Raw genomic sequence first — 22,940 nt, forward strand, 5'->3', positions numbered from 1 at the left:
GACTCCAGCTTCTCTCTGAGTGTCATTCTCTTTCAAAGCCCAGCATTCCCGAAGCATCTCTGATGGACCCTCCTGGCGCCACCCGGCCCCTGGAGACCTTGAACTTGGGGCAACCGCTGTGCTTCCTCTAGCCTAACATGTGGGACTTGGACATTGGAGCTTTATGTAAACAAATCTATGTCACCCGATACGTCTAAGTTAAGATTAAAACCCTCGTGTTCATACTCATCACTTACCTTTGACCATCACAACAGCCAAAGACCAATCGAAGAAACTGGACTTGCACTGACTCTAAGCGCTCAGACCACAGCATAGGCAGAGCACGGATGAACACAAACTCCAGCTCACGCAGTTGTCGTGAAGATTAAAATCAGGTAAGAGGTGCAGTGTAAAGAACCAGGCCAGTTTTGTAACACTGGTGAAACACTGTATCATTCACAATCAGTAAAGACGATTTAATTAAGAGGAGATTTATTACACAACTACTGCATTTTGTTAAATGTTTGCACTTAAACTTGCATTGGCAAGTAAGAAATAAGTTTAATCTATGTTGTAGCAGTACTGAATTTCCTATTCCTATCAAATAATTGAAAGTATTTTTCTTCCTGAAGAAAGTTATTGAATGAAAGCAGAACAGAGCTACTATTGTTATGGACATGTATACAAAGTAAAATGAATCACATAAATACATGTATTTAATTCAATTACTTGAGAAGAATACAAAGACCACATTCACATTATTGGAGATTAAAAATGACAAAGTGAAATGTATCTTCTTTAACGTATACCTTTAAAAACTCCCGCATTGCGTGTCCATGGTGGTTGTGGATTTTCATAGGCCATTCTTCCAGTTACTTAAGAGATATCGGTCTCTTTCAATTTTGCAAATTCTTTAATAAATTCCCAGAGGTTCCTTAGAATATAAAACAGATGAGTACAATGGGTTAGAGAAAAAGTACATGAATCATAAAAGAAAACTTCAAAACAAGCATCCATTAAAACACATTTACTCAAACACGCATAGTAAGACTTGCATCCCTCCACTTCCATTTTAAAGGGTATTTGTCGTAGATGTTTGGCCTTGGGTGCGGCAGAGCTTCTCTGCATGTGGGCCTCTGCAACACTTTCCAGGTCAAGTAGTTCATGCCGCAGAGGTGGGTTTGCCTTAATGACGCTGCTGCTCTTAGTCGCTCAGTCATGTCCCGATTCTTTGTGACTCAATGGAGTATAGCCCGCCAAGCTCCTCTGTCCATGGGGATTCTCCAGGCAAGAATATTGGAGTGGGTTGCCATGCCCTCCTCCATGGGAACTTCCCAACCCAGTGATCGAACCCAGGTCTCCTGCATTGCAGGTGGATTCTTTGCCATCTGAGCCATGGTATCAGATGAGTTCATTCTCATTCTCAAAGCTCTGGAGGACCCTTCCAAATGTTGTGTTTGCATTTCCATGTTCTTTTCCATTGAGAACACGCGACACAATGCAAGGCCGCCCAGAACCTGATCTCCCGCGTGGTTCAACCAGCACCCAGCCTGACGCCGTTTCTCCTTTCTTTAACATGTAAGCTGGCAAGTCTGATGGCCCATTTTCTGACTCTTTTGCAGCTAAGAGTCACCTTGGTGCCCAATGAGATACAGTGGAAGTCCCTGGGGCGGGCTTTCCTACCTAAATCCAACGGAACAGACTCACTGTGGGATGCCAGCTGTCCTGCGGTTCCCCGCTTCCTTCCCCCTGGGACAGGGACCCAGTGCCTAACGACAGCCAGGCAGCCACCCTGAGGCCACCACCCAAGGGCAGCAGGGAAGGAAAAGAGCCCCAGCTCCTCGATTCCACTGAACATGTACCACCACCAACTAAATGTCTTTTTACTTGTTGATGCACTAAGCTTTTCCCATATTTAAACTATCAGTGGTTTTTCCCAGTCTCAAATCCCAAGGGCTGAATGATGGTATCAACTCAGAGCAAGTTAATTCTGTAAAATCTAAACTTATATAAGAGATAATAATAGTCAGCATTTGATTTTTAAATTAAATCTTTCAGACTAATATATGTATAGGTTTTTTCATGTATCACTACCAGCTACATGAAATTTTATCATGTATTTAGTATCACTAAAGGCATGCAATTTGAGAAAAGAAAGCCACCCACAGCCACACACCTCCCCGCTTTCCTGATCCTTCCTGTTGAGGAACCACCTTCAACTCTTCAGCTTTTTCCAAAAAAAAACTATATTTCTATATTGCTAAATAATATATATGATGGAAATTTAAACCTTGGATCAAGCATTCTTAAGCAAAGGAAAAGAGGTAGCATCTATAATGCATGTGAAGTTAACACTCAGGAACCCAAAGACTTCAGAAGTATTGCCCAGGTCATCTACTTGTAACTGGATGTCCAGGTCATCTGCTTGTAATGGACAAAAAGTCCTGGACAAAAAGCACTGTCTAGGTCGTCTGCTTGTCGTGGCTCCAGCACCAGGTCATGGCGGCTGCTCCGTCAGCGCTCCGGTACTCACTGCCGCTCGCCCTCTCTCAGCTTGTTCTTCCACATAATCTGCTTCACGTAGTTCACAATAAACTGCCAAGAATTAAAAACCACTTGGTCACATGCAACAGCATGGTACTGGTTGTGGGTAACATCAGCAATGTTGCCAATTGCATCCAAATACATTACCGCGTCTAGAATCAGGCATAGCATGCTAATTAATGCCAAATATAATGCAGAGAGGTATAGATAGCACTGCAACCTATTAAGCCGCAAATTGTTACTGTGCACGTTGGAGGGCTATCATGAGAGGCATGAAGGGAGCCATGGCCTTCATAAGCTCATGATAATTCTTTATTACAAGTGGTGGGTGAGAGAAATGGTTGATTCTGAAGGACACATTTAACTATTACAGGGAGAATATTTTCATTAATGTATTAGCTTACACCTGTCCAGGTTTAAGCTAAGGTCCGCATAGTGAGACATTCCTGCCATGAGAGAACGTCACTGTTTACAAGGATTATGCATACACTTCCATACTTGATTTATCACATAGCCCAAGAAGGCACTAGCAGAAATATTTCTATTGAAAAGCAGACTCTAAAAACTTACTTGAATTTTCTTCACTAAAATTTTATTTGCTGTTTCCAACTTTATAGTTTCAGTCTAAAGGAAAAATGGTTTTAAAAGAAAGACAAGTGGTTAACAATATTTGTTAAGTATTTTTCACCATTTATGGAACAAAAAGTATTCTGTGAATGCTATTACTTTAATTTCAAAAGTATTCAATAGCACACCACTTAGAAACAATGGACACGCAAAGCATGACTTGAAGGCTGTGCAGTGAGAGAGGAAAATCCTGGCCCTCTGGCCAGAAAGCGGAGGAGGTGGAGCTTGATGTTGCAAACACTAGGGATTAGGGGAGTGCCAAAGTAGGTGCATTCCGCATATTTTTGGAACTAATAATGGAATTTTTTAAGATGGCTGGATACAATATAAAAATACAAGTATCAATAAGTCCTGTATATATGGACATCACTGATTATAAACTGTAAAGTTAAGAAAAAAATTTTGGGGGGGTTTCCATTCATGATAGCAACAGATACCAAAAAGTCACGAAACAAAAGTGACAAAAAATCTTTAAGACCAATGCATTAAAATAAATATAAAGTGATCCTGGATGGAGTGTTAATATTGTAAAGCTGTCATTTCTCTCCAAATGAATCTATAAATTCATTAGAAGCACAATAGAAAAACCAAGAGTATTTACTACCGAAACTGAAAAATTAGTTAATATTATAAATGAGAATATTCAAGATAATTGTGAACAAAATGATGATGAGGAAGGGATGAAAAGGTTTGCTCCTCCAGAGATGCACCATAATGGAAAGCATTTGCGATTATCAGCATATCATGAGGCTTAGGGAGTTGGGCTGACTTTACATCCTAATTCTACCACTTGCTCACTGTAAGCTTGATCAAGTTACTGAGCATATGTGTGCCTTGGTTTCCCCATATGAAAAAGGGGGATAATAAAGGCATCTATCTTTTTGGGTTGTTTGGAATTAAATGAAATAGTATTTTTGTACTATTTACAGCAATATCTGTGCATCATAAATCTGTGATACATTTAGTCATTTTTTCTTCTGATTAGAAATAACATTTCAAATCCAGACCCAGAAATCAGTTATCTAATAGGATAATAAATGCAGTTCTATTATATCCTTCAGTATTTGAATTAAGGAGCCAAATATAATTAACAAATATTTAAAATAATATAAATTATTGATATGGAATCATTACATAGAATCTTCTATTTCCCAGGTTTAAAAGAGGTTTCCATTTTGAAAGCAAAGTTTACACAGTTTTGCATTATAGCATGCTCAGAACACATAAAGTTGTAACTGGTTTTTGCTGTTTAAACATTCAATTATAAAATAGTGTCTCTTTTTAGGACATTATTAAGTTTAAAAAATGGGGGCAGACTCTCAGTGAAAACACAGAAAGAAATCTGACCAGATTATTTTCAAAGAGAGACAAGAGAATCCAAAGCAAGTTTGGACCACCACCATCTTCCTATAACTAGGCTTTAAAAATAAAGTAGGGTTGGGAAAATATATCAAACTCTATAACCAGGAGAAAAAAGGATAATCACATATGACTTACAAACTCTATAAGTAGAAGTTATATTGAGTAAGATTTTGCACAATTAAAAATAGGTTATAACCTAAGAAGTAGGCCATCATAGCATTTCAAAACATTAGATCATAATATGCATAATAATTTATGTACATCAAGATCATATCATAACAAGATCATAATTTTATTGTTATCAAGAAAATGGTTAGCAACAGTTGTTCAAGTCTAATATAGCAGGTCCTCAATGGCAGCAACTAATCCTATCTTCTGGCATAATGTGCAACTAACTGTACACATAACCATGGGGTCAATGCAGCTCAATAGAAATTATAAGGACTTTGGGCCCCAGAAGAATTAAGCTGAATCCCAGCTTTGCCACCTCTGACTTGTGCCATGTTGGGTGGGTCATTTAGCTTCTCTAGGCTTCAGATTAAACTATTTAGCAAACACTGGACATTAAATGATGTTGGTCATTATCTTTACGACAAGCATTTTCCATATAAAATTGCTAATTTCTAAGAGATGTCAATTGGGCTGAAAGAGATTCAGTCTGACCCTTAATAGAGCTCTACAGATTTTTCTCACCTTCACTTTTGTTGTTTCAGCTATGCACACATACAGGCTAAGTCGCTCAGTCGTGTCTGACTCTTTGCGACCCTGTGGACTGTAGCCCTCCAGGCTCCTCTGTCCATGGGATTCTCCAGGCAAGAGTACTGGAGGGGGTTGCCATGTCTTCTTCCAGGGGATCTTGTCGACCCAAGGGGATCTATGTCTCCTGCATTGGCAGGCAGGTTCTCTACAGCTAGTGCCACCTGGGAAGACCTAGTTTAGCTACATCTCTTAATTATTCTAATCATTTGCTACAGAGTGGTTGAAATGAAAATATGTTTAGACCAAATGTTATATTTTGCCTCTATTGAAAGTCAAATCACTTCATATGTTTGCCAAGGTCTTCTAGCAAAATAACAAGGTAGATGTTGAAAAAAACAATGTGCATACCTCTAAGCTCTTGATCTTACTTTCAGTGATTTGCAGTATTCCAGTATGAACAAAGCCTGTTTTAATTAGTCTTTCAAGAGCTTGAATCTCATCCCATTTATGAAGTACTTCACACCTCTTTTTTTCAACCTTCTCAATAAGAGTAAGGTTCTCCTCCTTCATGACCTTTTTCTCAGGTGACTCTGGAATATTTTTTTAAAAACAACATATTCTGTGTTTAATGCCTTAATTCTTATTAGTAACATTATATATTAACAATATAAAGCATGTTGTATATAGTTATAAAATATAATGTAATTCAAACTTCAAGCACGTCAATAAAGATTATGAGAGCCAAATTAAGTATACATGTTTCACTGCCTTAGTGTACATATATATTTTTCTATCTTTTCCTATTAAAAATATAAACAGTAAAAGCAAGGTTAGCAACTGAAATAAAAGGGAAATAAATGATCAGACCCAAGAATGGGGTGTCGCTCTTGTAACTCATTTATATACTCCATGAGTCTTTATCGAGTACCTAGCCAGTATGGGCAAGGCACAAGGATGACTTTGCTGCAGGCGTGAGACTAAGGCGAGAGCAGGACACACAGGAGTCAGGTGAGCAGGAGGGCATGGGGACCAGGCAGAGGGGCAGAGCTGATGCCTTCCAGAAGAGGGAACTTACACGGTACGGTAGGGGTCCTGAGGGCCAGGGGAGAAGCAGAAAATCAGAACACTAGCGAGGACCAGGCGGCAGATCAGAAAAGGTCTTCTAGCCCACGGGGAGAAACCAGTCAAAGCTGGGTGAACAGGTTTGAAGCCAGCCTGGCCACTTACAACAAGCCGTGTTGTGGCTGAGGGGCAGAGAGTGAGGACGCTGCCACTGGTACCCCAACTTAAGCCTCCATGTATCTGGAGATGCCATTCATTGAAACTTCCAAGGACAGGTAAATGATTCAGAGAGGAAAACTTCACCTTGCACTTGCTGAGTTGACACTCAGGTGCCATGAGCAGTAGGCAGTGGCATATACAGACCATAAGCCTGAAAAAGCTGTTTTAGCAGGAAAGAGATCTAGAATCAAAGATGTGTGCATTGAGCCAAAAACATGCTGAGCTCCAGCAAAGATCGGTATTTAAGGAGCCGAGAGATGGAGACAGAAAATAACCCAGGGGTAAGAATGCTCTGTTCTCAGCACAGGTAGGCTCTGAAGAATCGGAACACTTAATTCTTTGAGAAAGAACAGCTGCTTTTTTTTTTTTTTAATGGAAAAATGCCATTAGCAAGAGTGATCTTACCTGCTGATACACACCAAGTCACTGCTGTCATTCAAACTTGCCAAATTTGGAAGCAGGGAAAAGTGTGAAGGTGTGTTTTGAAACTTGGGTGAATTAGTCCAGCAGATGCAGGAGAAGCAAGCTTGGCGGAGCAGAGGCAGCCGCGCTTAAGCTTCTGCGCGAGCTCCGAGAGAGCCAGCGAAAATGCCTCTGAGTCCCATCTCAAGCCAAGCTGATGCTCTCACCCGAAATAAGTATCTGGCAGCAAGGAACACAAAAGGCGCAGAAAGCCGCTCACTGTGGCCCGACTGTGCCTTATCTGTCTACCTAAAGAGGAAGACTGGCATCAAAACAGGGGGAGTCCACAGAAAATGCGTTTGGCTGGAGAAGGCTCGGAAATGAGAAATCTTCAGAAAGAGAATCCGGGAGGATGCGGGCAGGATACCGGGTTTCTTTAACAGTGTTTGAACGCGTGTCAGAAACAGCTAGGACCAAATATTAAGAAAAGATTACTACAGGCCTAGAAAGTTGGTAACTTCTTTCTGCTTATTATTTTTATGAGCCTTTGCCATGTTGTTCCGTTACCGTTTAGCAATAAAGTTTTACATTTTAAAAAATGGTGGCCAGTTTTAAGAAATAGCAGGAGACAGAAGACCAGGGAGTTCCAGTCTCATCTTGCGACTTGTCTGGAGAGGAGCCAACACACGTCCCTTGCAGCACTGTTCACAACAGAAGGCATGCAGCAACCCCAGTGTGCATCAGCAGAGATAGAGGGGTGCACTGCATGCAATATTGCATGGGCGTGTGCTGAGTCAGCTCAGTCGTGCCCCACTCTTTGGGACCCCATGGACTGTAGCCCGCCAGGCTCCTCTGTCCATGGGACTCTCCAGGCAAGAGTACTGGAGTGGGTTGCCATGCCCTCCTCCAGGGGGTCTACCCAACCCAGGGACCAAAGCCGCCTCTCCTGCACTGCAGGTGGGGTCTTATTTTCAATACATTTTTAAAAACATTAAACAAGAATGAGCAGGACTGCAGATAGAGCAGGAATCCACCCACCTCTGAGCTCTGGAAGAATCACAAGACCAGGCCACCAGGAGACTCAAGCCACAAGAAACCCTTGAAAGATGCCCATTAGGCAAACCACACAGGCCTGGCTCATGGGAGGGCAGAAAGAACCAGAGGAAGGAAAACGAAATCCTCTGGGGTCAGAACCTTTGAGGCCAAGTTTGCTGAAGAATCCAAGACCATTAGACTTGTGAGAACATCCTCCTCAAAAATGCTGAGATGAAAGCACGATTCCGTGTGAGTTAGTGTGTAACAAGCCTGGAGTGGAGCGGCAGCCGACTAAGCCACAGGGTGAGCTGCAGAGGTCAGTGAGACAGTCACCTGAGCCTGTGGGGGGCATTGAATCCAGCTGTGAATGGTGTGCCCAGTTCTGAGATCATTTCTATTATTTCATTGACTGTGTAAATATTCACAAAACGTCATCAATTTCCCACAAACCGTGTGTCCCTCTTCACGAGTAATGATGGCAGGAGGAGGAACCCACGGGCAGAGTGACCCCGCGGCACCAGGCCGTGTGTTCCTGCATCGTGTCGGATCCTCTTAATGACGAGGGAAGCGCTGTCCTTGCCTCCACTGAACAGGCAGCAGTATCACGAAAGCGGTTCACGTGACAGCCTTGTGAGTAGGGTGCTGAGATGCGCACATTGAGGCCCATTTGCAAGAGAGGGTGCCCCCACCTGGACAGAACCTCGTTGTCCAGAAAAGCTGACTCCTCTGATCCAAGAATAAAGACGCAAAGTGTCTGAAAACCAGACTGGACCATCCTCCTGGCTATTACCCTGGAAACCACAGGCCACGGCAACACTTCCTCTATTTCCATCCCCCAGGGATGCCCTGGAGTATTCACAGCTCCCCCCTAAAATCCACTATGTATTTCAAGACACTTTCTCTAAAATAAACACATTTAGTTCTTCAACACTTCCTCAGCAGAGTTGATTCTCATATTTACACCATTGTGCAAAGGTTCTTAAAATTTATTTCAAGTATCTTGGTCATTCTCTCGACATAAGGTCCTGAATTCATTCAAAGTGTCACTAAAACCCACGAAGATCTTACAGGAAAATGACGCACACATGAGCTGTCTCAGATCACAGCAACTCGACAAGCAAGCATGCCCGAAGCGACAGAACCTGCGACGAACATCTTCACCCAGACAAGTCTCTCCAAGAGATCAACTACTTCCTTGTGTCTTTAAAGTACTTAAACCACTTCAGATAAAAATGGAAACTCACTGAACTTCTAAAGAACTTGATGGGGGCAGGGGGAAGACCATGACCGCTCTGAAAAGCCTTTTCCAACTAGCAGCAGGAACCGCCGGCGGGAAACCAGTCTTGAAGATCCCTCACCGGAGGCCACGGCGAGCCTCGCTTCGGAAGACCGATCCCAGGGTACTTGCCTGCCCAGCTCCTCGCGGCCTCCAGCAGTACACGCTCCTGCTCCAGTTCACTTCTGAGCCTACGGTTTGGTAAAAATACATCATGATACGTTAGCACCCTGTTCATGCCTTCCTCCTTTTATCTCTCTTATATCACAGACTTAAAAACTGAGAACTAAGAACCGATCCTCCTAGTTTCTAACAATAAAAAGATGACTTGAAGATGTAGGTACAATGAGGCTGAATTAGTCAGGTTCAATAAACTAAAGTGTACCTTCTTATCAAGAGTGCCTAAGCCACTAGTTAAAGGAGCTGGTCTTTTGGTGTCTGTGGATGTTCCTTTGTGACTTGAATTTTTAAGAAGTGAGGACGAAAAGAAACTAGCCATGTTACACTCTTCAGTTCAGTTCAGTTCCGTCGCTCAGTTTGTCCAACTCTTTGAGACCCCATGGACTGCCTCACACCAGGCCTCCCTGTCCATCACCAACTCCCGGAGTTTACTCAAACTCATGCCCATTGAGTCGGTGATGCCATCCAACCATCTCATCCTCTGCCGTCCCCTTCTCCTCCCCACTTCAATCTTTCCCAGCATCAGGGACTTTTCAAAAGAGTCAGTTCTTCACATCAGGTGGCCAAAGTATTGGAGTTTCAGCTTCAGCATCAGTCCTTCCAGTGAATATTGAGGACTGATCTCCTTTAGGATGGACAGGTTGGATGTCCTTGCAGTCCAAGGGACTCTCAAGAGTCTTCTGCAACACCACAGTTCAAAAGCATCAATTCTTTGGCGCTCAGCTTTCTTTATAGTCCAACTCTCACATCCATACATGACTACTGGAAAAACCGTAGCTTTGACTAGATGGACCTTTGCTGGCAAAGTACTGTCTCTGCTTTTCAATACGCTGTCTAAGTTGGTCATAACTTTTCTTCCAAGGAGCACTTTACACTCGGAGACCAATAATGAAATAATGCGGCCAATAATAGTGGTGTAACCCAGCACGGACCAGCCCCGGCCGCCCTCCCCACCTGTCGCTGTGGTCCAGGGCCGCTCTGACGGCAGTCACGAGCGCTCTCAGCTCCTCCCTGGCCCGCTCGACATCCACCGTCTTCACCTTCCCCTTCTGCAGACTCTGGACCTGAGTCAGCAAAGACTGGGCAGGACAAGGCCAGAGTGGGTGAGACAAACAGAGAACAAGGGTGAGAATCTTCTCTGTTAATATGGTGTATCCAAGAAGCCCAGGGTCAGATGCTAAGTAAAACAGGTAAACGGGCGAGGATGGACGTGACGGAGGAATATTGGAGAAGGGATAAGTTGTCAGGTAAAGGTCTGGGTAAGGTGTTATATATATATAATTTTGAGTCTTTATTTTTCTAAGAAATTAGAAAGTGGTGGGGAATTTCATTGCTGGTTTGTGTGGGGAGAGAAAACGCTGAATAAGACACTTCCTGAGTATATTATCAGCTCCATGATTATTTCTCTAAAGGCATTGAAAACAATATTAACTCAATGGCTATTTATGGCTGCAAAGTAATGATTCTCAAATGTGGTGAAACAAAACTCTCGGGCTCATTGGGTGACAGGTTGCCAAGTTTCCAGGAAGAAGGATCTAGAGCCCTGCCGGCCTGTGGACATTTTCATTCTGGTGCTTGATGGGGATGCGGGCAGATGTGGTCCTTAGTGACTCAGCCTCAGAAAGCAAAGAGCGAGGTAGACCCCCAACTGGAGCCTTTGCTTACACTTGCCGGACAGAAGCTTTTTTCTGAAGCATGAATAGCTCAAGGCAAGGAAAACAAAGAACGCGTGTGATTCCCAATTGAGTCAGAACTGCCCTTCCTATCAGCCGTGATCTTTGTTTCATAGACAAAGTGAGACACTCTCCCTCCCAAGAGACAGGATTTTTAAACTTTATTGAAAATGTCAGCAGTCACCTTAGCAACAGTGCCACAGTCTCTGAGCTGTGTGCGTGATAAAGTCATTGCTGCAGCCCATTTTCCTTCCCGAGCATCCACACGCATGACCTGAGCCCAGAGAGAAGCCCTGGAAGGTGTCACAGAGAATCCAAGGTCACCCCCCCTTTTAAGCAGTAACCTTCCTGCTCAGACACCGAAGTGTCAGCCTCCAGAGGGACGCTGGCTGGATACGCTGTAATCTGGAACTCACTAGAAAGACCTGGGTGCCACCTACAAAGAGGGGCACCATCAGTGTGCGGGGACCTCAACGAGCAGAGAGGCAGAACCACGTCTGCAGAGCGAGCACACGAGAGCGGCCACAGAGGACAAGCCTGCGCAGGCCACCGAGAACCGGCGGCCAGAGGTGGCGGCCAAGTCAAGAGACGCGCACGCCTCCCCGGCCGCCCCTTGCTGCCGCCGGGGCAGAGGGCCAGTCCGTCACGGTGTCCTCACGGACATAAGGCCCCGCCTGTTAGAAGTACCTGCCGATCTAAATCATGGGGCAGAAACGGGGCTTCCGAGATTCAGGCTGTGTCCCCGAGCTCAGGAAATATGAAGACACGGGCTCTATTTAAGACACGCACGATTGATTGTTACCTTATACTGATCTGTGGGATGGTTCTTCAGAAGTAATAGCATGTAGAGTTCATATTCTTCCTATAGGAAAAAAAAAAAAAGAAAGAGAGAAGAAAAAAGAAAGGAAGGAAATGGGAAGAAAGGAAGGTGGGAGGGAGGGAGAAAGAAAAAGAAAGAAAAAAGATCCACTGGAAATGTGTTATGAGATTACTGTACAATGTAGCTTTCTCTGTAACTGACACTCGGCTAAGGAGTGTCAGTTCAGAATATTTTTAAAAATATAACAACGCTCCTGCAATATATTAAATAACATACACACGGAAATGTGCAAAATCCCACCATTTTTAAAGCACAATTGAGTATTGACTATTGCTGCTAACTGCTGCTAAATCAATTCAGTCTTGTCCGACTATGTGCAACCCCATAGACGGCAGCCCACCAGGCTCCCCCGTCCCTGGGATTCTCCAGGCAAGAACACTGGAGTGGGCTGCCATTTCCTTCTCCAATGCAGGAAAGTGAAAAGTGAAAGTGAAGTCACTCAGTCTTGTCCAGGCTACTCATCCATGGAATTTTCCGGGCAGGAGTACTGGAGTGGGTTGCCATTGCCTTCTCCGGTATTGACTATTAGGACTCACAAAACACCTGGACACATGTGTAACACGTGACTTTCTGCCACTAGGGGGAGATGTAGATTTGGGCTTCCCTGATAGCTCAGTTGGTAAAGAAACCGCCTGCAAAGCAGGAGATTTTGGTTCGATTCCTGGGTTGGAATGATCCCCTGGAGAAGCGAAAGGCTACCCACTCCAGTATTCTGGCCTGGAGATTTTCATGGACAGTATAGTCCATGGGGTCACAAAGAGTCAGACATGGCTAAGCCACTTTCTCTTCACTTCAACCTGCAGAAAGCTTGAGTGCCAAAGAACGGATGCTTTTGAACTGTGGTGTTGGAGAAGACTCTTGAGAGTCCCTGGGACTGCACAGAGATCCAACCTGTCCATCCTAAAGGAAATCAGTCCTGAATGTTCATTGGAAGGACTGATGCTGAAGCTGAAACTCCAATCCTTTGACCACCTGATGCGAAGAACCCACTCATTGGAAAAGACCCTGATGTTGGGAAAGATTGAAGGCAGGAGGAGAAGGGGACGACAGAGGATGAGATGGTTGGATGGCATCACTGACTCAATGAACATGAGTTTGAGCAAGCTCCAGGAGATGGTGAAGGATGGGAAGCCTGGCGTGCTGCACTTCATGAGGTTGCAAAGAGTCAGACACGACTGAGCGACTGAACTGAACTGATCTGAACCTGCGAGAAGCAGAAGATATTAAGGAAGTGGCAGGAATACACAGAAGAACTGCACAGAAAGGATCGTCACAACCCAGATAACCACGATGGTGTGATCACCCACCTAGAGCCAGACATCTTGGAATGTGAAGTCAAGTGGGCCTTAGGAAGCATCACTACAAACAAAGCTAGTGGAAGTGATGGAATTCCAGCTGAGCTATTTCAAATCCTAAAAGATGATGCTGTGAAAGTGCTGCACTCAATATGCCAGCAAATTTGGAAAACTCAGCAGTGGCCACAGGACTGGAAAAGGTCAGTTTTCATTCCAATCCCAAAGAAAGGCAATACCAAAGAATGCTCACACTACCTCACAATTGCACTCATCTCACATGCTAGCAAAGAAATGCTCAAAATTCTCCAAGCCAGGCTTCAACAATATGTGAACCAAGAACTTTCAGATGTTCAAGCGGGACTTAGAAAAGGCAGAGGAACCAGAGTTCAACTTGCCAACATCTGCCGGATCATAGGAAAAGCAAAGGAATTCCAGAAAAATATCTACTTCTGCTTTATTGAATATGCTAAAGCCTTTGACTGTGTGGATCACAACAAACTGTAGAAAATTCTTAAAGAAATGGGAATGCCAGACCACCTGACCTGCCTCCTGAGAAACCTGTGTGCAGGTCAGGGGGCCACAGTTAGAACCAGACATGGAATAATGGACTTTTTCCAAGTTGGAAAAGGAGTGCATCAAGGCTGTATATTGTCACCCTGCTTGTTTAACTTATATGCAGGGTACATCATGTGAAATGCCACAGTGGATGAAGCTCAAGCTGGAATCAAGTTTGCTGCAAGAAATATCAATAACCTCAGATATGCATATGACACTACCCTTATGGCAGAAAGCAAAGAGGAACTAAAGAGCCTCTTGATGAAGGTGAAAGAGGAGAGCAAAAAAGCTAGCTTAAAATTGAACATTCAAAAAAACAAAGATCAGGGCATCTAGTCCCATCACTTCATGGCAAATAGATGGGGAAACAATGGAAACAGTGACAGACTTTATTTTCCTGGGCTCCCAAATCACTGCAAATGGTGACTGCAGCCATGAAATTTAAAGACACTTGCTCCTTGGAAGAAAAGCCACAACAAACCTAGACAGTGTATTAAAAAGCAGAGACATTACTTTGCTGACAAAGATCTGTATAATCAAAGCTATGGTTTTACCAGTAACCATGTATGCATGTGAGAGTTGGACCATAAAGAAAGCTGAGCACCGAAGAATTGATGCTTTTGAACTGTGATGCTGGTGAAGATTCTTGAGCCACCCTTGGACAGCAAGGAGATCAAACCAGTCCATCCTAAAGGAAATCAGTCCTGAGTATTCATTGGAAGAGCTGATGCTGGAACTGAAACTCCAATACTTCGGCCACCTGATGGGAAGAGCTGACTCCTTGGAAAAGACCCTGATGATGGGAAAGATTGAATGCAGGAAGAGAAAGGGATGACAGAGGATGAGATGGTTGGATGGAATCACCAACTCAATGGACATAAGTTTGAGCAAGCTCGAGGAGCTGGTGGAGGACAGGAAGCCTGGCATGGGGTCCATGGGGTCACAAAGAATCGGACATGACTGAGCAACTGAACAAATACAACAAACTCCCTAGAGATGAGTGCTCCAGGGATGGAGACAGGTCACCATATCCAGCTTTTACTCCTTACTTACATTTGGAAATGGACAATAGCAGACCCTTCAAGCAACCTGATTCCAACTCAGCTCTGATATGATGGTCACTTTCAGCAGGAAATGACAACAAACTTAAAACTCCATCAAGATGCATTTAAAATTGCGTATGGATAGCTTTCGAAGTTTCTGTGTGCATTTATGTGCAGTTGATAAGAGTTTATATTATAATTAGGAAGCTGTAGTAGAAAAATATGGGCTTCAGAAGTGAGCTAGCTGGGTGTTTTTCTCACACGGCCCACTTAAGACTCATGTGGCTGCACGCATGTTCCTTTGACTCTCCATGAATGATTCTCCTCCTTTGTAGAATGGACACCATGAAACTCGGCAGGATTTCTGCGTGGCCTGAGCTCATGTGCGCAAAACTCATGCACAGCTCTCAGCAGTTACCTGGGACATGCGTGTTTCTATTACCTTAATTTCTTTCAGGATATCACCAAATATCAAAGAACTTTTGCAAATATCTTCAAAGACGTCTCCAAAGACCTGGAGTCTGTTGAACTCTTCAGGGTCACAGACACATATTTTCTGGAGCTCCTGGAGGAAAAGAGAACCACCGTGCTTCAGGATGACTTCATTCTCCTTTCTGACTAGTTTCTCGGGTGGGGCATTCTGTCGGCTGGGTAGCCAACCACCTGGTGCTCAGGCTCTACGATCGCCTGACTTTTTTTATTCCCTTGCAACCTGGGAGTCAAGGGAGCAAACCGTGCCTCTCTGCCTCCACAGTGTTTCCAAGGTCCTTCTCTTTCCACCAGTGCTCTCTCCCGAAGCGCTCATCAAGGTGTGGTTATTTCACATGTTGACTCTTTGCTGCATCTTCACCCTTCCAACACCAGGTCCTCCACTCAGTACCACTCTCAGCTCTCCGTAGCGCATCCCATGATGCCTGACCTCCTTCTACAGATGGAGAGACTCCTACGCAGACTTTACCTGCATCCTCAACTCTCTCCTCACCCTCCCTTTGCATTCTTTCAAGACGACTCAGGCAAACCTTGTCTCAGCTGTTTCTGCTGCCCCAGGGGCATTTCCTTCAGTGTAGCAGCCACTGCTTTCCATTACGAAAGCACCTCCAAGGCACCAGTTTCCAAACTTCTGCTCTTGCACCTAAGCGTTCCCATCTGGGCTTCCCAGGGGGCTCAGCATTTCCACCTGCAATTCAGGAGACTGAGGTTCGATCCCTGAGTTGGGAAGACCCCCGTGGAGAAAGAAATGGCAACCCACTCCAGTCTTCTGGCCTGGAGAATCCCATGGACAGAGGAGCCGGGTGGGCTATAGTCCCTAGGGTCGCAAGAGTCAGGCGGGACTCAGTGACTAAACAGCTGTCTCATCTGCACCAGGTGGGATATTCTCAGCCACTGGCAGCCCTGTGCTGTCCCACCTGCAAGCGTCAGCGCGGCCTCGGAGGCTGGGTCCCTGCCCACAGTCCTGAGACTCCTGCACCCGGCGGGGGGTCCCCACAGCATCATAGAACTGCCCTCCTTACCTGCTCCAGCTTCTTCTCATGGCACCTCGCTGCCTGGCTCCCAGTGAAGTCCCTCATCAAGAGGTCCTGCTTGGCCAGCACTTGCTTCTGGAAGCTCAAGAACTTCCTGTAGCTGTCTGCTTTCGTTACGGCGGCCAAGTGCGAGCTGACATACTGGAACTCGTCCCTGCCCGGCGGGGACGTCACACACTCACGGCTGGACCTCACCTCCTTGTACTTCAGAACCTTCATGTCCGGCAATCTCAGCTCCTCTCGCTTCGGCCGTTCAGGAGAACCCGCCTCTCTCAACCCTGCCTTAGGACTCACGTCCTCCTGCGAAGTGTGGGAGGCCTGTGCAGGAGGGTTCAGATACCGGAAGAGTGGTGTGTTCTCAGCATCACTCGGGCCCACCGCTGTGTTGATGGTAAAATTAGCCAAAGCGTCTTTCATCTTCTTGACCTTATCAGGTAGCCTTTCCGCTCCAAAGACTTTTGCCTCCCGGGGCCTGTTGGCATTGGGCCAGTGATACAGGATGGTCTCCGGGGGCCTGTAGAGCTTGCTGGGGTTCAGGTGACCGGACGTGTACATGTAGACGTCATCTCTGTGGCCTTTCTGCAGTTGGTTCAGAAGCGTCCGCAGATTGCAGAGGGTCTTAACGCCTGGCGTCTCACAGTGCTTCCACCTCAGGTAAGCTGGTCAGGAAAGACAAGAAGACCAGTAAGTGCCACTCCAGTTCCCCACTGAGGCCATAACAGGGCCTGTGCGCCTGCTGAGCTGGAGACTACCATTCCCAGAGCAGGAGCCCAAGGAGGCGAAAGAGGGCAGGCCAGCCCGGCTGCAGAGGAGGGCTGGGGTGAGGGCGTGGGGCGGGCAATTCCCATCAGCAAGCCGGGACGTGCAGAGCCGAGAAGAAGGAGGCAGGGACTTGGCTCCAACAGGGAATCTATTTTTAATTTTAATTTATTTATTTTTAAATTGAAGGATAATTGCATTGCAGAATTCTGTGGTGTTCTGTCGATCCCGGATAAGGAAGGCATGCCCCCCGGCCAGGAGAGGCTCATCTTTGCGGGCAAGCTGCCGGAAGACGGCCGCACTCTGCCGATTACAGCATCCGGGGGCGTGGACCGGCAGCTAGTCCTCCGCCCTCCGTCTGAGGGGCGGCTGTTCAGTCTTCCATTCACAACGCCCGATGACGGCATCGTTCTGCCCTCTAGCCATTTACCCCAATTGAAGTTTAGAAATTACTATTTTCAGTAACAGCTGAACCTGTCCAAAATGTCGATAAAGGTTTTGTTACAAGGTTAAAAAAAAATGAGTCGGTCACTTGGCCCCCTCCCTTCCCCACTCAGAGGAAGACGATGACCCACAGAGTGAAATCTGGGGGCGTGTTGATGGGGACCCCAGCTCCCTCCACAAAGGGTCCCAGAAGTAAGGGTCCATTTGGACATTTGGCCCAGGACAGAAGATGATGGGAAAAGTGAGCTTTTTGAGTCAGTTTCCTACTACGTGAGTCCAGAGATCTTACATCATCTCTCTGAAGCAGTTTCTTCAGCAAAATTAGGAGACGTGTCCTACTCAGTAAGCCTAATTGACAACCAGATAGAATCGCTTTTGGCAGAGAGGCACCTGGCAAGGAGGGGACGTTCCCTAAATGCTGCCTGCGTCATCAAAGGACTGCGATGCAGGGAACACTGCCTAAGGGCTTCCGGGAGGACGTGAGCGCCCAGACCCCACAGAGGAGCGGGAGGGGCTTCCTCCCGGCCGGCGCTGACCCGAGGCATGGCCTGGCAGACGCCACGCTGTCTGCGTCCTGCCTTGTCCCCCGAGCTGGAGGGGCCCCGCCACAGGGCATCGGACCAGGCCCATCTGGACCGTCGAGGGTCCATCGTGAGCTCCCGGAGGCCGAGGCTTTGCCCATGTCCACCCCCGCTGCCATCCTCGGTCCACACGGCCAACCCGTCTGGAAGGAGGCCCCTTCTGTTCCATGGAGGCCGAGGGCAGTGGGGTGACCAGGTCGGGTCCTCCCACCCAACGCGTGCCAGCGTGACTTCTGAATTTGGCTTTTCCACCCCACCTGTCATTCTTTCCTTGTCCCGAGCCAAGGGGACCAGGCAGGGCCCCCTGGGACCCACGACCCCTGCTCTGGCCAAGACCGAGTACAGGATGTGTCCCCGACCCCTGCATTGTCACCTTAGAGGGAAGGGCTGAGAGCACAAGGGGGTGAGGGGTGACGGCGACTCCCGCTGAGAAGCCCAGTGTCCAGAGGCCTCACACCCGCGTGGGCCCCCTGCCCCGTGGTGGCACCTCAGGCTGCGGGCTGACTCTCCACACTGGGATCACAACTGGCACTTTAGGGTCAGGCCTGGCTGGCTCCTGGACTCCTTGGGGAAATCTGTCCTGGGCTCTGTCCTGTTGGGACACAATCCACCTCCCTGCAGCTGTGGGATAGAGGTCCCCAACCCCCCTTGGTGGCTGCTGGTGGGGATCCTTCCTGGCTCCTGGGGCTGCCCACCTTCCCGGTCACATGGCCTCCATCCCTGAGCCAGTCAGCAAGGGCACTCCACATATTTCCCGTGCACTTGACCTCTGACCCTGCCCAGTCCCTGACTTCATGTGATTAGGTCAGGCCCACCTGACACACTCCCTGCCATGAGGTCACCAGTGCCAGGGGACACGGTTCAACCAGGGAGCGCCCTCTTTGAGTTCAGTCCCGGGGTCTGTGCTGGGCAGGGGGCAGCTGGGGTCAGCAGGGGGCAGGGCCCGGGGTGGAGAGGAATCAGCCTGTCCCTCCTGTGTGGCTGGATCTTGGAGCAGTGGGATGGTTGAGAATTTCCCTATTAAATAAATTAGTACTTCAAAGAAAGCAGTTAAGAAATTTTAAAATATTAATAAACAGATTTTCAAAACAAGTTTTCAATTAAGAGATATCTTAATTGATAATCATTCTAATTCATCAAAGGCACCAACACATAAAGAAAGCACTGAAAAAAACATCACATTAGTTGGGTTTCTCCAGGGAAACAGACCCAGAAGGATGAATATGTTGCTGCTCAGTCACTCGGTTGTGCCCAACTCATTGCAATCTCATGGACTGCAGGCTTCCACAGCCTTTCGTGTCTCCCACAGTCTGCTCAAACTGTTGTCCAATGCATCGGTGATGCCATCCAACCATCTCATCCTCTGCCGTCCCCTTCTCCTCCTATCTTCAATCTCCCCCAGCATCAGGGCCTTTTCCAATGAGTCAGTTCTTCTCATCAGGTGGCCAAAGTATTGGGGCTCCAACTTCAGCATCAGTCTTTCCAGTGAATATTCAAGGTTGATTTAATTTAAGATTGACTGGTTGGATCTCCTTGCAGTCCAAGGGGCTCTCAAGAGTCTGCTCCAACATCACAATTCAAAGCATCATTTCTTCTTTATGGTCCAACTCTCACGTCCATACATGACTATGGAAAAACCATCACTTTGATTGTACAGACCTTTGTCAGCAAAATGATGTATCTGCTTTTTAATATGCAGTCTAGGTTTGTAATAGGTTTCCTTTCAAGGAGCAAGCATCTTTTAATTTCACGGATGCAGTCACCATCTGCAGTGATTCTGGAGCCTAAGAAATAAAGTCTATCACGGTTTCCACTTTTTTCCCCATCTATTTTCCATGAAGTGATTGGACCAGATGCCATGATCTTTGTTCTTTGAATGTTTCAAGCCAGCTTTTCACTCTCTTGTTTCACCTTTATCAAGAGACTCTTTAGTTCCTCTTCACTTTCTCTCATTAGAGTGGTATCATCTGTATATCCGAGGTTGTTGATATTTTTCCCAGCAGTCTTGATTCCAGCTTGTCCTTCATCCAGCCTGGCAATTCACATGATGTACTTTGCATATAAGTTAAATAAGCAAGGTGACAATATGCAGCCTTAATATACTCCTTTCCTAGCTTGGAACCAGTCAGTTGTTCCATGTCCAGTTCTAACTGTTGCTTCTGGAGCTGCATGCAGATTTCTAAGAATACAGGTAAGGTAGTCTAGGATAGAGGTTTATTACAAGGAATTGACTCACACAATTATGCAAAAAAAAAAAAAAAAAAAGGAGAGTCCAAAATCTGCAGGATGGATAGCAGGCTGAAGACAGAGTTCATCCAAATGCCTTCTACTGGAGGATTTTCTCCTGCTAGTGGGAAGTCAGTCTTTTTCCTTTAAGATCTTCAATTATTAGATGTGACCCACCCACACTACGGAGGGGAATCTGTCTTACTCAAGGCTTCTTATTTAAATGTTCATCTCACCCAAAAACACCTCAACAGGAACATCCAGAAAGCTTGACCAAATATACAACACAGTACCCACATAAATTGACACATAAAATTCACCATCACATGTATTAGACCAACTCTCTTTGGAAAATGAGAGGAGGTGACTTAATTGTGTTTTCCTTTGTTGATTCTATTCCAAAAAAGGATTTGGAGTCACCAGCAAATTAGTTAGCAAGTCATTCCAGACTTAAAATTTGTTTTCCTTAGTTTGCAGAAAGACTTGCTTCACTAGACCTGAAGAATCCAGATTCCATTTCTCTCTGCCAAGATCCTGTGATAAGGACCAGGGCTCCCAAGTCAGCCATGAAAAACTTTGAAGAATTTTAAACTGGAAACACTGTGATTTGCTTATCCTGCCATGTCAACCTGACAAGCAGGAAAAGAAAAAAAAATCTGAAAGGATTCATGGAATATTTGCTTCTCTACAAAATGATCAGAGAATAAATTTGCTTTAAGTAAAACCAAATCAACTTCTGAATAGATGCTGATAAGGAAGACACAGCAATAGGTTTTTTGGGACTAGATTTAAACTAACAAATTTTTCAACCAGAGTTTTCTCTCTGCCCCCAGTTCATCTGACTCACCAATGCTTTCAGGCACTCTGTGTGGTGAGAAAGCAAGAGCTTCAGAGTTCAAAGACCCAGATGAGACCCTCCTGCCCCATTTGCAAAATCACAATAATCCAGCCTCCAGAGATATGAAACTAAATCAGAGACAGGGAAGCACTTTGTACGCAGTGGTGTGCATGTTCTGTGGTGTGTGGTTGTTTACTGAGGACTATAGAAGGACCATATGCCAAAGAAAATGTCTCTAAATGTGTCATCTTTAAAAAAAAAAAAAAAAAGAACATAGAAACAGTGTCTAGAAATATCCTCCTATTTCTCCTCCTCCCAGAGGACACACACATATACACACACATCCGACCTCATTTTCTGCCTTTTATTACTGGATCTTCTGAAAAGGCTCTGATTCCTAAATCCAGTCCTAAATCCCAGTGACCCCAGGAGCTGAGTTGCACCGCCAGAAAGGTTTTCATTTTCCACACTGGGTTAGAGAAGTTAGTTCCTAGGCAAACATCCAACAAACATCAAACACCAAACACAAAACGGTCAGCATCTACTTACATTCAGGCTCTGGGTCCTCAGCCATTGCCACCTTCCACCTGCAGCTGCTGAGGCTGGGAGTTGCTCTGGAAACAGACAAACATTCCAAGCCCCTCCTCCGGGGCTCCTCTGTTGCCAGGCAACCGTGGCACAGTCCCAGCCAAGGGATCTCTCCTCTGAACCTCTCTTATGCCTCTGGCCTTCATGAACAGGGAGTACCAGACTTGCTTGCCTGTTTTCCCTTTTAAAAGAAAACCCTTTATGTGATTTGAAAAAATTCAAAATACCTTTGCATGCTCTAATTCCTTTCCAAAGCCAAGGGAGCCAAAGCTTAGTGGCCTTGGGTTGGGCATCTTCGACAGAGTGCACGACCCACTCGACGATGCTTGGAGTTCTAGGGCAGAGTAGGTGCCAGTCTCTAGATGAGCATTTAGTCATTTCACTGTTTTATCCACGAAATTCCTCGTGGGGAATTGAGATCAGGGGAGGTCAAGTGAACTGCCTGAGAACAGTATCACGGAGGAGAATACTGTAAATTCAACTTTTGCACAGAGTCTGTGCTTTTTCCTCAGGCTATCGCAAAGGCAAGGGAGGAAAAGCTAAAAGCCACTAAGATTTGCATCTTTGAAAACTGTGTTGTATTTTAATGTCTTGCACCAGAGACAATTCAGTGCCATGGAATACTAGCTTCCCGGCTCAGGGGAGGTGACTGAGCAGAACTCACTACTCTCAGGTTCCAGGTGAGAAAGGCGACAATACCGACCTCACAGAATGAAGTCAGGATGAAGTCAGTGCTTGTGAAACCACTCAGGGTGTTACCGAGTCCAGACTCACTCTGCTTCCGGCAAGATAGGTCAATAAGTCCAAGACGAGGTGTGAAGATAGGGAAGGGGCTTTTTTCAGGAGCCGGTGGACTAACTAAGAACACTGCAATCTGGAGCCTCAACACAACCATCTCGCTGGGGCCTGGATGCCAGGTTCTTTTACGGATTAGAAATGGGAGGAGGTGAGGAATCAAAGTGAAAAGACTGTTCAACCCTTGCAAGACTTTGCTGGTGGCTCAGACAGCAAAGGCTCTGCCTGCAACGTGGGAGACTCGGCTTCGATCCCTGGGTCAGGAAGATCTCCTGGAGAGGGAAACGGCCACCCACTCCAGTATTCTTGCCTGGAGAATCCCATGGACAGAGGAGCCTGGTGGGCTACAGTCCAT

At 45.9% G+C, this 22,940-nt stretch overlaps 1 protein-coding gene across 1 annotated transcript; it reads right to left on the reverse strand.

The window, feature by feature from the left end:
• Window positions 1-855: 855 nt before the first annotated feature.
• C13H6orf118 (chromosome 13 C6orf118 homolog) lies at window positions 856-21,776 on the reverse strand. The gene is made up of 10 exons (XM_068985561.1): window positions 21,752-21,776; window positions 16,343-17,013; window positions 15,274-15,396; window positions 11,861-11,920; window positions 10,340-10,464; window positions 9,338-9,396; window positions 5,620-5,801; window positions 3,094-3,147; window positions 2,513-2,574; window positions 856-913 (listed from the first exon to the last, which is right to left on the reverse strand). Exons 1-10 carry the CDS (start codon window positions 21,774-21,776, stop codon window positions 856-858), a joined length of 1,419 nt encoding a protein of 472 aa, XP_068841662.1.
• Between the last annotated feature and the right edge of the window lie 1,164 nt (window positions 21,777-22,940).

The sequence above is a fragment of the Capricornis sumatraensis genome, chromosome 13 (genome assembly GCF_032405125.1).
Source record: "Capricornis sumatraensis isolate serow.1 chromosome 13, serow.2, whole genome shotgun sequence".
Lineage (NCBI taxonomy): Eukaryota > Metazoa > Chordata > Mammalia > Artiodactyla > Bovidae > Capricornis > Capricornis sumatraensis.

Coding starts and splice junctions, on each gene's coding strand:
- C13H6orf118 (XM_068985561.1), bottom strand. CDS start 21,776: ATGGCTGAGGACCCAGAGCCTGAAT. Junction 9,397..10,339: donor GCCCTGGACCACAGCGACAG/GTGGGGAGGGCG, acceptor ACCAAACCGTAG/GCTCAGAAGTGAACTGGAGC. Junction 914..2,512: donor CTGAGAGAGGGCGAGCGGCA/GTGAGTACCGGA, acceptor TTATATTCTAAG/GAACCTCTGGGAATTTATTA.